General features: G+C 41.8%; 1 protein-coding gene across 4 annotated transcripts; it reads right to left on the reverse strand.

Moving 5' to 3' along the window:
• Positions 1 to 248: 248 nt before the first annotated feature.
• Positions 249 to 11,589, reverse strand: june (JunE proto-oncogene, AP-1 transcription factor subunit). Of its 4 annotated transcripts, none has more exons than XM_039780844.1 (2): positions 11,529 to 11,589; positions 249 to 2,430 (listed from the first exon to the last, which is right to left on the reverse strand). In XM_039780844.1, exon 2 carries the CDS (start codon positions 2,296 to 2,298, stop codon positions 1,255 to 1,257), a length of 1,044 nt encoding a protein of 347 aa, XP_039636778.1. In that variant the 5' UTR covers positions 2,299 to 2,430; positions 11,529 to 11,589; the 3' UTR covers positions 249 to 1,254. The 4 variants fall into 4 exon arrangements, with proteins under 4 accessions (XP_039636778.1, XP_039636781.1, XP_039636779.1 ...); XM_039780847.1 differs by lacking the exon at positions 11,529 to 11,589 and adding an exon at positions 11,271 to 11,513; XM_039780845.1 differs by lacking the exon at positions 11,529 to 11,589 and adding an exon at positions 11,050 to 11,256.
• Positions 11,590 to 13,026: the final 1,437 nt, after the last annotated feature.

The raw sequence follows: 13,026 nt of genomic DNA on the forward strand, positions 1-13,026 counted from the left end.
TATTGAGTTGAAAGTGAAATTGTCTCCCCACATCAGGATTTAGTTCCATTAGTTGAAAAGTAAAACAAAAAAAATCAGATTTTTAAATTGAGATTGAAACCATGTACAGACGTCTTCGCTGGCAGATCTTGAATTGAACATTTCCTTCAGTCTCGATTTCTAAAAGATCCAAAGAAAGTGAGAAAAGTTTCAACCAGCCAACAACCAAAAAAACAAGCAGCTGGAAAAACAGCGAAGACACTTGAAACTATTTCCTCATGAAGACATAAATTTAAAGGTTTTTAACATCCAGCAACAACAGACGAAGAAAACACAGAAACACAGTTCAACATTTTAAACAGTCACTGGATTATTACCAACCACAGCTGAGCTTTAGTTACAGACAAGTAAAGAGAGTGCAGTACTCAGATTGCATAATATCTATCACAACCATAATAAATTACTGTAAAAACAGGGTTGTCCAAGTCTGTTTTGTAAAGTGATGGTTCTTCCGCTGCGTGAACACACAGTGGGATTGTAGTAAAAGCAAAGAGATTACAGTAATCAGATTACAAAACAAAACTGCAGTATCGGCCATTTTGAGCAGTTTTCCGGGATTTGGAAAAGTTATGTTGAAATTGTCTCTTTGACACTCTCCTAACTCCGATTATTGTAAATTATGACAAGAAAATTACAGTTCTCACTGTAACTAAAAGTAATCTGATTATTTCCACAATAATTTAGCTTTGAGTATTTTGATCTCCTCAACTCTGTATTAAATAATAAAAGATCAACTTCACACTGTAAAAAATTGAGTTATTCAAACAATGTTTTTACTGTAACTTAGAATAAAATCAGTGGTGGAAAATTGTTTCCATTCTTTCCAGTACAGTTTATTTACTGAGATGACATCTGAAAATAAAAATTGGAAATCTGTCAGTAAATGTAGTTCACCTGTCAAATAAATGTGCCTGTTCACATACACAGTCTCTTCAAATTAAATTAGCCCCCATCTCCTCTTAAAAAATTCAACGTCAGAACTTCGCTCTCCTCTAAGCCCCGCCCCCCTCTGGCTGGGTGATTGACAGCGGTTTATGGGGCTACATAAATCCCGTTAAACGTCCATCTGTCCTGTTGAGGCGTCGTTGACGTCTTGCTCTCTGCCTCGCTCCGACCGAGAGTTCGAGCAAAACGACAAAATGGTCAAAGTAAACCCTCGGCCTCTCGACCTATCGGCTTATTTTCCCATGCACATTCTCCTGGTGTCCCGCCTCCTCAGCAGCTGGAGTCCTCGCTGCCGGTGCCTCCCCCTCCTCCTCCAGACTTTGCAGTGGCTGAGCCAACAGCGATTTGGCAGCCGTTGGTGACGTGACTCATGACCTTCTGTTTTAGCTGCGCAACCTGCTCCCGCAGCATGGCGGCGGTGGAGGCCAGGTCCAAGTTCTGGTTCTTAAGAGCCTTCACCTTCTCCTCCAGCCGCGAGATCCGCTCCAGCTTCCGCTTGCGGCACTTGGACGCGGCGATACGGTTGCGGAGCTTCTTGCGTTCTGCTTTGATCCGTTCCTGTGTCTCCAGGTCTATCGGGGAGAGGGAGGGCGGGGATGTGGGGTCGCCCGGCGGTTGAGGCACCTCAGGGACAGTCTGAGGGGCGTCCATGCCTCGGGTGTGGTGTTGAGGGACTCCACCACCACCATGGCCTGAGGCGCTACCGTACGCCATCTGCCCCACAGGGTACGTCACCTGGCCTGGGTTGTAGCTGCTGAGATTGGTGTAGACAGGCATGTCTGCGCTGGACATCAGGTTCCTCTGGTAGGATGTCTGCAGGGAGACGGTGGAGGATGAGGACGGGGACATGGAGCCGCCTCCCACCAGCTGGTTCTGCTTGTGAAGGTCGGCGAGCGCTTTGACAAAGCCATCAGCAAATCCTTCTTGCTCGTTGGTGGCCTGGTTGCGGTACATGAAGGGATTGTTGGAGTTCGACACGGGACAGGTGGTGACCAGTCCTTGGTTGGACTGGATGATCAGGTGCTCCAGGTCAGGGGACGCCAGCTTCAGCAGATTCATGTCCGTCGATGGCGCCGCTGATGTCATCAAGGAGCTGTTGCCGGCGAGTCCCAGGTTGTGGTGGTTTCCGCCCCTGCCTCCTGCTGCACCACCGCCTGGGAAGTGATGACTGCCCACCATTGACATGACCTTCTTATTCATCAGCATCTTGCTTCCCGGATAACGCTCGTATTCCGCGATCTGGGTGAAGCCGGGGACGACTTCAGCCAAGCGGGAGTCATCGTGGTAGAAAGGTGTCTCCATCTTAGCTGTCATTGACAAAAAGGCGTCTCAGAGGAAATCTTCATAATCAGATTATCCTGAATATAAGAGGGGATTGAAATGTTCCCCTGACGTCGGCGGCTGGAGGATGAAGGCAGGACGAAGAGAAGAAGAGAAGGCGAGTGCCTGCAGGAAAAGAAACAGACACTTCTGTAAGAAGAAGAGGAGAACGAAGATAGAAGATAAACAGTGGTGCTGACTATTGATGCTACTGATGTGTGTGTGTGTGTGTGTGTGTGTGTGTGTGTGTGTGTGTGTGTGTGTGTGTGTGTGTGTGTGTGTGTGTGTGTGTGTGTGTGTGCATGTTATTTACAGAGATGAGATTGAAGACATATATCCAGCTCTGATTGGACAAAAAAAGCCCAACTGTATAATACTGTTAGTTCCACTGTTCAATCAGCTGATGATGAGATGGGAGAATTACGTTAACTGAAGGGGATGAAAACTGTCAGATGTGTTTGATATTTAGGAAAAAGTCATTAGGTGCACCTTGAATACTACTATTCACAAGGTCAGGAAGGAACTTTCACGCTCAAGAATCTTTATGCATTAACCTACTGGGACGACGATGTTGACAAGACATCAAATTATACTTTTTATGTTGTATTCAATATCCCCAGATTGATGCAGTGTAGAGACTTACATTTTTAGCATCCGGGAACTAAGATCTGCGGCATTTCTACAAGATTGCTCTTGCAATTGAAGGCCTTCCAGAAGATATGTCTTTTTTGAGCATTTGTACAATAAATCCACAATGATGAAATCATTCATTATATTACCCGAAATTAGATACCTACATCGCTTCATGGTAGAGTCATACTCTCTTTTTTTGCCTTAAAACTGATAGCTTCTCCATTCCAAAGAGTTTTCAAAACTTTGTACAATTAATTCAAAATGATACATAAAAAACTATGGTTATCTTTTCGGCATGAAAACATATCAATTTGTTTTGCTTCACCATTTTGACTCCCAGAATGCAGTGGAGTGAGTGTGTTGACCAATCAGAGGCTGTCTTCCTGACTATAGTCTGGATCGACAACAGTTCATTTACTGGATAATCGCCGGAAGATCCGGCCGGATGTCCCTTGCCTTGCAAAACTCTGTTCGTTTTGGGGAAACAAAAATGGCAAGTTTTGAAGAAAATTTGGATCGTGCAACAAGGCAGGCCTGCTTGGTTCTTTTGGGGAATAATTGCAAAGATTTACAACGTTATGGTATTTACTATCCAACTCAGACGTTTTGGGACCGATTGTGGCAAGATTGCTGTGGACGAAGTAACGTTACACAGGGCGATACCCTGGAAAGAGCAAATTACGTTAAACCATGTATCCAACTAATTTAAATAGCTCACGTTACTGTATTGTGTGAACAGTTTACTTAATTTAATATTGTATATGACGTTTTCTTTTATTGGGGTGCAAATATTCCACCAAAACAAGTTCCTTCCCAAGACCATTTTACAAAACCACAGACGCTGCGTCTGGAGCTTATTGCCGCACAAGATGATTGTGATTGGTTTGAGGAAATACAAACAACTCAGAGCGTTTTTACTCCTATCCTGCAATGTATTTGTGGAGAAGCCAGACCTTACTCCGCAGTGCTGTGGAGATAGGTCTGGCACTGCGAGACTATCCTGACTATAGATCTCCAAATGCACTAGTAGTGATATACTGTATGTGGATGTAACCCAGTGCCATATCTGATGGACATCCTCGTTTCTTGTCAGATCTATGCCTACTATTATATCCGGTAGCACCCGGTCAATAAATATAGTAGCTTCTGCTAGTGGTCCCGCAGCACCTTCTGAGCAGGCGGGAGAGTGGGTGTCCCAAGGAAGCAAAGCTCTAGGCCGATGCCCACGGTTAACCACCAACCCCTTCACAATTCAACAATTTCTGTTCACTTAGCGGCACACACGCTGAGGAGCCAGCTTCGGTAATTGGCAGCTCCATTCTATGAAAAGTGAAGTTAGTGGCACCAGCGGCCATAGTCATGTATATCCCTGAGGCCAGAGTGGCCACTGTTATGCAGATGATACCCAATTATATGAATCGATCAACCAGATGAAACCAATGTTAGTTAATCTTCAAGAATGCCTTAGGGACATAAAAACCTGGATGATCTTCAATTTCCTGATGTTAAAGTTATTGTATTTGGCCCCCAAAACCTCCAAAGCGTATTATCTAAAGCAGGGGCGTAGCAAAAATTCTGTGCGCTGTAGAAAGGCACTCTCTATGGGTACCTACCCGCGTTCACAGCTATTCATTCTAGCATCTTTTTGGGCCCTCCTCACATGAGGGCCCTGGGTACTCAGTCCCCTTTACCCCCCAGTCCTACGCCCCTGATCTAAGGATATAGCTACTCTGGATGGCGTTGCACTAGCCTCCAGCACCACTGTGAGGAATCTTAGAGTTATCTTTGAACAGGCTATATCCTTTAATGCCTACATAAGACAAATTTCAAGAACCGCCTTTTTTCACCTGCGTAACATTGCAAAAATGAGCACATCCTGTCTCAATAAGATGAAGAAAAAGTAGTCCATGCATTTGTTACTTCGAGCTGACTATTGTAATTCCTTATTGTCAGGTTGCTCAAACAAGTCCCTTAAGACTCTTCAGTTGATCCAAAATGCTGCAGCACATGTACATTCAAGAACTAGGAAAAAATATACCATTTCTACCATCTGTAAAATCCAGAATTTAATTTAAAATCCTTCTTCTTACCTACAAAGCTCTTAATGGTTAGGCACCATCATATCTTAAAGAGCTCATAGTACCCTATTGCCCCACTAGAAAAAAAAGTTACTTGTGGTTCCTAGAGTCTCAAAAAGTAAAATGGGAGCCAGAGCCTTCAGCTATCAGGCTCTTCTACTATGGAACCAGCTCCCAGTTTTGGTTTGGGAGGCATATACCATCTCCACATTTAAGAGTAAGCTCAAAACTCTCCTCTTTGATAAAGCTTATAGTTAAAGCTGACTCAGGTTTGCCTTGGACCAGCCCAGTATTCTGCTATAGGTTTAGACTGCCGGGGGACTTCCTATGACACACTGAGCTCCTCTCTCCTCCTCTCTCTCTCCATCTGTGTGCATAATGTCCCTATTGCATTAGCATGTTACTAACTTAGCTTATTCCCTGGAGTTGGGGGAAAAAAAAAAAAAAATTTTTTCAAGACAATGATATGGGATTAGACAATACCGTTTATATCAATATATATAATATATATATATATATATATATGGAGGGAGATACATTGCCACATAGAGAGGCGAAGTCCCTCCCCTTCCGGTGGATCACCATGGGACCTTATTTCGGAAAAAATACGAATGGTGGTGAACGGAGACGAATTACTTTTTGACCCCATTTGACTTGAGCCATGGATTACACATATGATGTTCATCAATTTTAAAAGATCATTTCAGTCAGTCAGAAAAGTTTGTTCGTATAACTATAAGATCATCACCTGCCCCTGTATCAAACTCCACCTATATAAATATGTAATTAGAAAGACTACACACTTCAAAGTGGTATGGGTGACGTCTCGCTGAAGCTACACTGTTTCTGTTTCATATCAGGATGTAAAGTTACTCACATGAGTAACAGGTCTTGCTCATTCTTTTGCTTCTCGGCTGAAACAAACTTTACAAATCAGGTAAGATAACGTGACATGTGTTGTGTAAGCCGACCATCAAGCAAGGTGCTGTAAATTATGGGAGATGAGAGATGTAGTTTACTAAGCGGTTTCATACAAAACTAAGTGGTACTACTACAAACCTACGACAAATTGTTATTTTCTTAACTTGCAACATATCTTTTAAATTGACGAACATCATATGTGTAATTCATGGCTCAATTCAAACGGAATCAAAAAATACTCTCTCCTTGGTCTATTTTTTTCAAAATAAGGTCCCATGAGGTCCACCAGAAGGGGAGGCACTTTTTTCTCTCTATTTGCCTATGGTTTCATTGTTATTTGCACAGCTGTTAATTTTGTTGAGCATGAGAGGAAAATCTGTATTTGTACCAGTGTTTCCACTGGTAACTTTCAGTTGTGGTGGCCGCAATGGTGGAAAACACCAAAGAACAGTAGTTACTGGATGTAAGTTTACTGGATTACTGGGCCTAGATGCGGGCGAGAGATGTGACCCATGACCAGATTATCGTAGTTCCATTTTTAACCCGCGCTGGACACGTTTATAATGAATCAGCCGTCTCTCTGTGAATAGAGAATCCACTCTGCAGTGTAGTTCAGACATCTCACTGACAAACCAGAGAACTGTACAGTAACAATCAGCTTTAAGGTCAAGTAAAGTTTTTGTATTAGTAACTTCAGTCCATCTCATGCTACCCCCCTCACGTCTATGAGCTCTCTTTCTGTCTCTCTTTTAATCAGTCTTTTGATTATTGTTGTTGATGTTGATAGCAACTGAAGAAGCATTCTCAGAGATAGGTCTTTTTTTGTTTTATATAGCTATTTTATATAATTTTTCATTTGTTATTATGTCATGTATGTTATTTTAATCACAGCCTGTTTTAATAAAAGTGCTTGCGACACCTCACATGTGGCTTTGACTTACATCTGCACATTTAGCCCACGTTATAGAAAATACCGAGATATATATTGTGTATCGGCATTGAGCCAAAAAATACCAAGATATGAATATTGGTCCATATCACCCAGCCATACTGCAAACTGCCAAAAAACGACCCAATAATCGGCCAGGGCAGATAATCTATCCCTACCAATTAGTGACCGAAAACTGTTTCATTACATGTGGGAATGTCAGTATTGTTTTAAAACAAACTTGATCAGACCAGAAAAAAAAGCAGAGATACATCACACAACCAGCCTGTTCTCATGAATGAGTCGTTCAAAAAGCTACAAAAAGTTAAGCACTGTAATTCGTAAGCATTCAGGACTTTCAACCCAGACAGCGGAGTTCGCTTCCTGGGGAAAACTAAAGACTTTCACCCAGGAAAAGTGTGTCCCTTAGGAGTGTTTTAATCCAAACCACAATCTTTTTCCTAATCTTAATTCGTCGTTTTGGTGCCTAATCTTAACTTTCTTCGAGGCAAAACGCTCAAATTTGGTGGACTAAATTTAACCGTAATGTCCGCCGAAACGCCCGGCAGCTCTCGGTGCTTTGTACCAGGCTCAAGGTCACCTATTTTTGGGTAACTGAACCACCAACCATAGCTGATACAACGGAGGTCTGTAGCCGACTTCACAAAGCCCTTTAGCGGCTTAAACAACTAGCAACTGCCGCTCGGTGTCATGGAGCTTGTAGCCAGTCGGCGTCAAAGTAATCACCCGGCGTCACGTGACCAGTCGGTGGACTCCTAATTCCGTAGGATCATATGTTTTGGTGTACATACATTTTCGTACCAAATCATATGTGGACCCCTTCATGAGAAAGTGTTGCACACAACATAGGCCAGTCCAGCATCTAGTAGCCTAACAAAAGTGACCAAGAGATACATGAGGATCTGATTCTGCTCAGGTCGATCGGCACCTCGCATATTTGTTTCCTGAGAAGAAAGGGAACTCCTCTGTGCTTTAATAGACCAATAGAGACAAATAGCTAATTTCTTATATTTAGAAGAGAATGTATCAGAAATATTTTACTTTTAAGTCAAACACCATGTTGAAGTCAGTCTGATGGTGGCGGCTGAGATTTTCTTTTTCCGGTGCTATGGGGTTTGCTTGACTTTTCAGTGAGGGTGCTATGAAATTGTGGGTTTCCCATTAATGTGCTGGTTGAAGCATTTTAATTTCTACTGCAACACCCCCGAAGTGTACACACACATGAGTCTCCACCTATGGTTTCCACATGCTTGGTTAATGGTAAGTTTCCAAATTGTGGTCTGGCTAACAGGAAGTGGGAGTAAGTTCAAAACTTCAATGTATGCTGCACCCATTGCCAAATTAGATCACCTGTGTTATGTTTTTTTTTTGTCTTAAACAGTGTTGGGCAGTAACGCATTACTATATATATATATATATATATTTATATATATATATATATATATATAGCACTGTACTATTATTACTTTTCACAGAAAACTATTGGTCTAAAGGCTCTGACACACCAACTCGATTATCGGCCGTCGGAACAGTCTGGTGAGGTCGGTGACTCGAGTCTGTTCGGTTTGTTCCGTGCCAAGCCGTCTGCATCCATTTTGGACGATTCGACTTCTTGAATCTCAATAACCAATCTGATTGGTGGAGTGCTAGCCCTTGACAAGCAAATCAGTGTTTCTTCCACAAGAAGAAGCCTGAGAGCTGACAACACCAGTATCTTGGTATTACTAGCCATCGTATTTTCTTCCGTTCAGCGAGTAATGACAACAACGATCCTTCTTGACTACTATCAACACTCTCTGATGAAAACAATGACTGACGACAGCGTCTGTTTACTAGGTCTATTTTTTTGGGCGACAATACAGATTAGCGGCCCCTGCTGTTATGGTGACGTATTAATTCTCGCGCACGCGAAGGATGTACGCTCAAGTCGGCGTCGCTTCGGTTTGTTCCGAGGCAATTTTTTGAGAGACGGGAGCCGACTGATCAGTCCGACTGCCTTTGTGCCAATGGTCGGCCGTTGGGTTGGTGTGTCAGAGCCTGTGTCAGGGATTACAATTTTGCTTTGATTAATGATATTACAGTAGCTAATCCAAGTAACGCTGCATTACTGCATTACCAGAATGTGATTCGTTTTTTGTCCTAGGAAGGCTGTCTTATATTATGACGTATACGCTTATCGTAATTTAGCGCAGGTCAGGGCAGTTCATGTCGGCTAATAGCCAAAAAGCTAAATGAAGGATGACGGAGAGAGAAATAATTTCAACAGATGGAAGAATTCTCATTATAAGCGTAACATAGTAATATATTGAGTAACTTTACTAATTACTTTTGATAATTGCCAGTTATAAATTAAGTAATATTCTAACTTTTTTTTTACGTTACTTTTTAAAAAGTAACGTATTACTATTACTATTAGTAGTCTATATTCACGTTGTCTCATTTCCGGGATTGTTCTAGTGCAGTCGGAGGTTCGGCTGGATGTCTGTCACCTTCCACTTTCTTTGTGTTGGCATTCTAAACTCTGGTTATCTCATGAATGGTTCGTATGATATCTTACTTTAGTACAACAATTCGTATAATATCCTACGAAATTAGACGACTGCCGGCCGGTCACGTCACGACCGGTCACACAACAGTTAAGTTTAGCAGTCTTTACAGTTAAATTTAGCCGAGAAAAGGATAATGTGAGCCGGGTACCGGTCACTGTGAGGTTGTCTATATCCACGACGTTCCACTTCCAGGATTGCTCCGGTGCCACTGGAAATTCTGCCATATGTACATTTCCTTCCACTTTCTTTGTGTTGGCGTTCTAAACTCCGGTGGATTTGTGAGGACTATGGTTAACTGCTCCTCAGATCTCTGCAGGGTAAATCCAGACAGCTAGCTAGACTATCTGTCCAATCTGAGTTTTCTGTTGCACGACTAAAACAACCTTTGAACATACACGCTCCACCAAAACAAGTTCCTTCCTGAGGCTATTTTGCAGAGGCGCTGTTGCTCCGTCCGGCACTTAGCACCGGCCAAGACGATTGTGATTGGTTTAAAGTGATGCCAATAAGCCAGAGCACGTTTTTCTCCCGTCCTGGAATGCTGTGTGGACCAGCCAGACCGTCCTCCGCAGAGCTGTGGAGGAAGGTCTAGCAATGCAAGACTGCTTCCTGAGTAACTTGCCTAACACTGGTCTAAACATTGTGTTTGTTTAATTAATGTATTTATTAATTTTTCAAATTATAAAATTATAAAAATGATACATAAACCACAGAAATGTCTGTGCTAGCAGGGTGCTATGGCTATCCTAAGGGTAGCTACAGCAAGACCCTATGTCCCTACAGCCTATGTCTGTTTCTATCAATGATCAGTGGGTTCTTTGAAAGAAGATCAGAAAAGACTATGTTGTGCACATCCATGTAGTTGCTGGTGCATGACAAGGAAGTGAATGATCCTTCCTCGGAAGGCCAAATTGTGGGCCGAATTGTTGTGGGCCTTATTTGCACTATTACAATATTTGTCCTGAGCGTTAAGCTGCTGTGCGGACTTTACCTTCTTTGAACATTCTTTGAAAGAACAGCCACAACTCTGACACTCTCTTCTCCTTACTCTGAGTCCACCATGTAACACAGACACAATACAGGAGCAGGCTGCATACACCTGAACACACCAGCTGAAAAACAAATGGACTAAGATTTTCTCTCATTGGCATACATATTCTAATTGTAAAACATATTGCAGTATCAGCATCACTGTGTATATACAACCATATTGCCCACCAATCAGTGCACTCTGGTGGGCAAACGATGCAATGGCAGCACAGTTTCTAAATTACCTCCAACATAGCAACATTTCTTACCTATCAGCCAACACATACAGTTCTGAAACAGCCTTGTGCAATAGTTAATATCAAACATCCAATAATAACCTAAATCTGAGGTAGGGCCTACTTTACTTACTTATTACTTATAATATTTCCATTTTCTTCTGCTTTACTTCTACTTCACTACACTAAAAAATATATATACTTTTTATTTCACATACATTTCACTTTGCAAATAAATATTTGACACAAAAATAAATGATTACTAAATCAAAATATGATGAATTGTTATGAATTGAGTGTGTTCATAGTTCAAATCAGCCAGCTACAACATACTACAAAATATTGCTTACATGTTGATCCATCCGATAATAATGAGCCAATAATTTATGACAAAGTGCCAGTGAAATATTATTAACATCAGGCCAGGGCTCATTATTAATAAAAAATGTTTAATCGGTTATGTCACGTCCTTGTTATTGCTGATTGAAACACATTTTAATAATTAGTGATAGCGTCCCTGCATAGGCTCAGTTAGTCAGACAGCGAAAACGTTAAAATGCTGTGTGATAACCTCCTAGTAGTGAAGCGGTTACAGTGTGATCGCCCTCTCCTCTCTGATCTGTCAGTGCGCTTCCAACACGTTAAAGTTCCCGGTACAGCCGTTAACTTCACACCGCGAGGCTGGTGGAAATCCACACAAGATACATCTAACGATCCAAAACCCCATTTTCCCATGGTTTCATCTGTTCCAACTGGGGTAATAAAACATAACACCGCGGCTGGATGTTCATACGAACAATAATAATGTATGACGAAGGTTAATACTCACAGAGAGAAGCAGAGAGCTGCTGAACGATCCGAGAACAGACAGAGTGAGTCAGACTCTCTCTCTCTCTCTCTCTCTCTCTCTCTCTCTCTCTCTCCCTCTCCATCATACCTCTGACGTTTACTGATAGCACTAGGGATGGATTGCACCAGCACTGTTGTAGCAAACAACTTTTCTTTTTTTGAATTAAACAGCAAGCATGGATAATTGATCCGCCAATAACTCTTTAAACACACACATGGGCAAGGGTGTAACTTTGGTTTGAGAAGTGACAAAGCAGGGGCTCTGGGGGTCCTCTGCCAAAAAAATGTTTTCCATTTGAATCCCATTTCCTGAATTTATATTTATTATTAGTAAATATAATATAATTGGTGGACATTTATAATACTAATTAGTCCTATTTATAAATACAGACTATGCTGATACAAAATCCAGGAAAAAAGGTCTTAATTCCTTTATTGTTTGAAATAAGGGCCGATCACTAAAAACAGTTTCTTTAAAAACACGAAATTTTAAAGAATTCTCCACATTGCTAGGAATATTAAGTCATTTAGTTCATAGTTTTGCCTTAAAACAGCCACATTCAAAGGTATTGACTCAACCTTGACACAGCCCTAATTATGAAACACCCATGTAATGTAATATGTGTAATTGTTGAGAGTGAAAATCCTTAAATTCACATTAACAGTACAGAGAGCATGACCTCTACAACCTCAGTGGTAGATAATACTATAGTCCAGTGGTTTTCAAAGTGTGGTCCGGGGACCACCAGGGGTCCTTAAAAGCTCCCATATTGTAAAAAGTAAAATTTGCCTTGTCTTTTTTTATTATAAAGTAGGGATGCACCGAATCCAGATTTTTGGTTTTCGGCCGAATACCGAATCCACTGGTTAAGATTCTGCCGAATCCAAAACCAAATCTTGAATCCTCCTCCCATCCTCAGTCCATTAACACAGTTAACACATTAATGAAGTAAACAACGTCCACAGCAGTGTATTTTTCATTTTATTTACCTGAAGTTTCTGCGTTTTGGCTGCTGTCTGTAGATTCCTTCATGCACAAGTCGTATTTTTTCGGGTGTTTCATACGCAAATGCAAAAAAACAGCGGCCATGATGTGTATTATTTAGGGTCCTCGCCACCACGAGACAAATCTACATTGCAAATTGAACATGTAGCTGGACTTGAATGGCCTTCTTTTGACTGAAAGTACTGCCAAACAACACTTTTTCTGTTCACGAAAGCGCTCCACCTACGTAAACACCTTCCAGTAAACAACGGCATTACGTCGACCAGCGTAGCGCGCGTAGGGTTCAGTTCGGTGGAAAAACATTCTAAGGTTCGGCAGAAACCGAACCCCATCAAAAAACTCAATATTCAGTCAAATCCGAAGCCGAATCCTGGATTCAGTGCATCCCTGTTATAAAGCAGTTGTGTTTGACTATATAGGTAGAAAATGCCACTACAGTGCCGTTACAGTCATTCTTCGGCTGCAATGACGG

Source organism: Perca fluviatilis, chromosome 17 (assembly GCF_010015445.1).
Source record: "Perca fluviatilis chromosome 17, GENO_Pfluv_1.0, whole genome shotgun sequence".
Classification (NCBI taxonomy): Eukaryota; Metazoa; Chordata; class Actinopteri; order Perciformes; family Percidae; genus Perca; species Perca fluviatilis.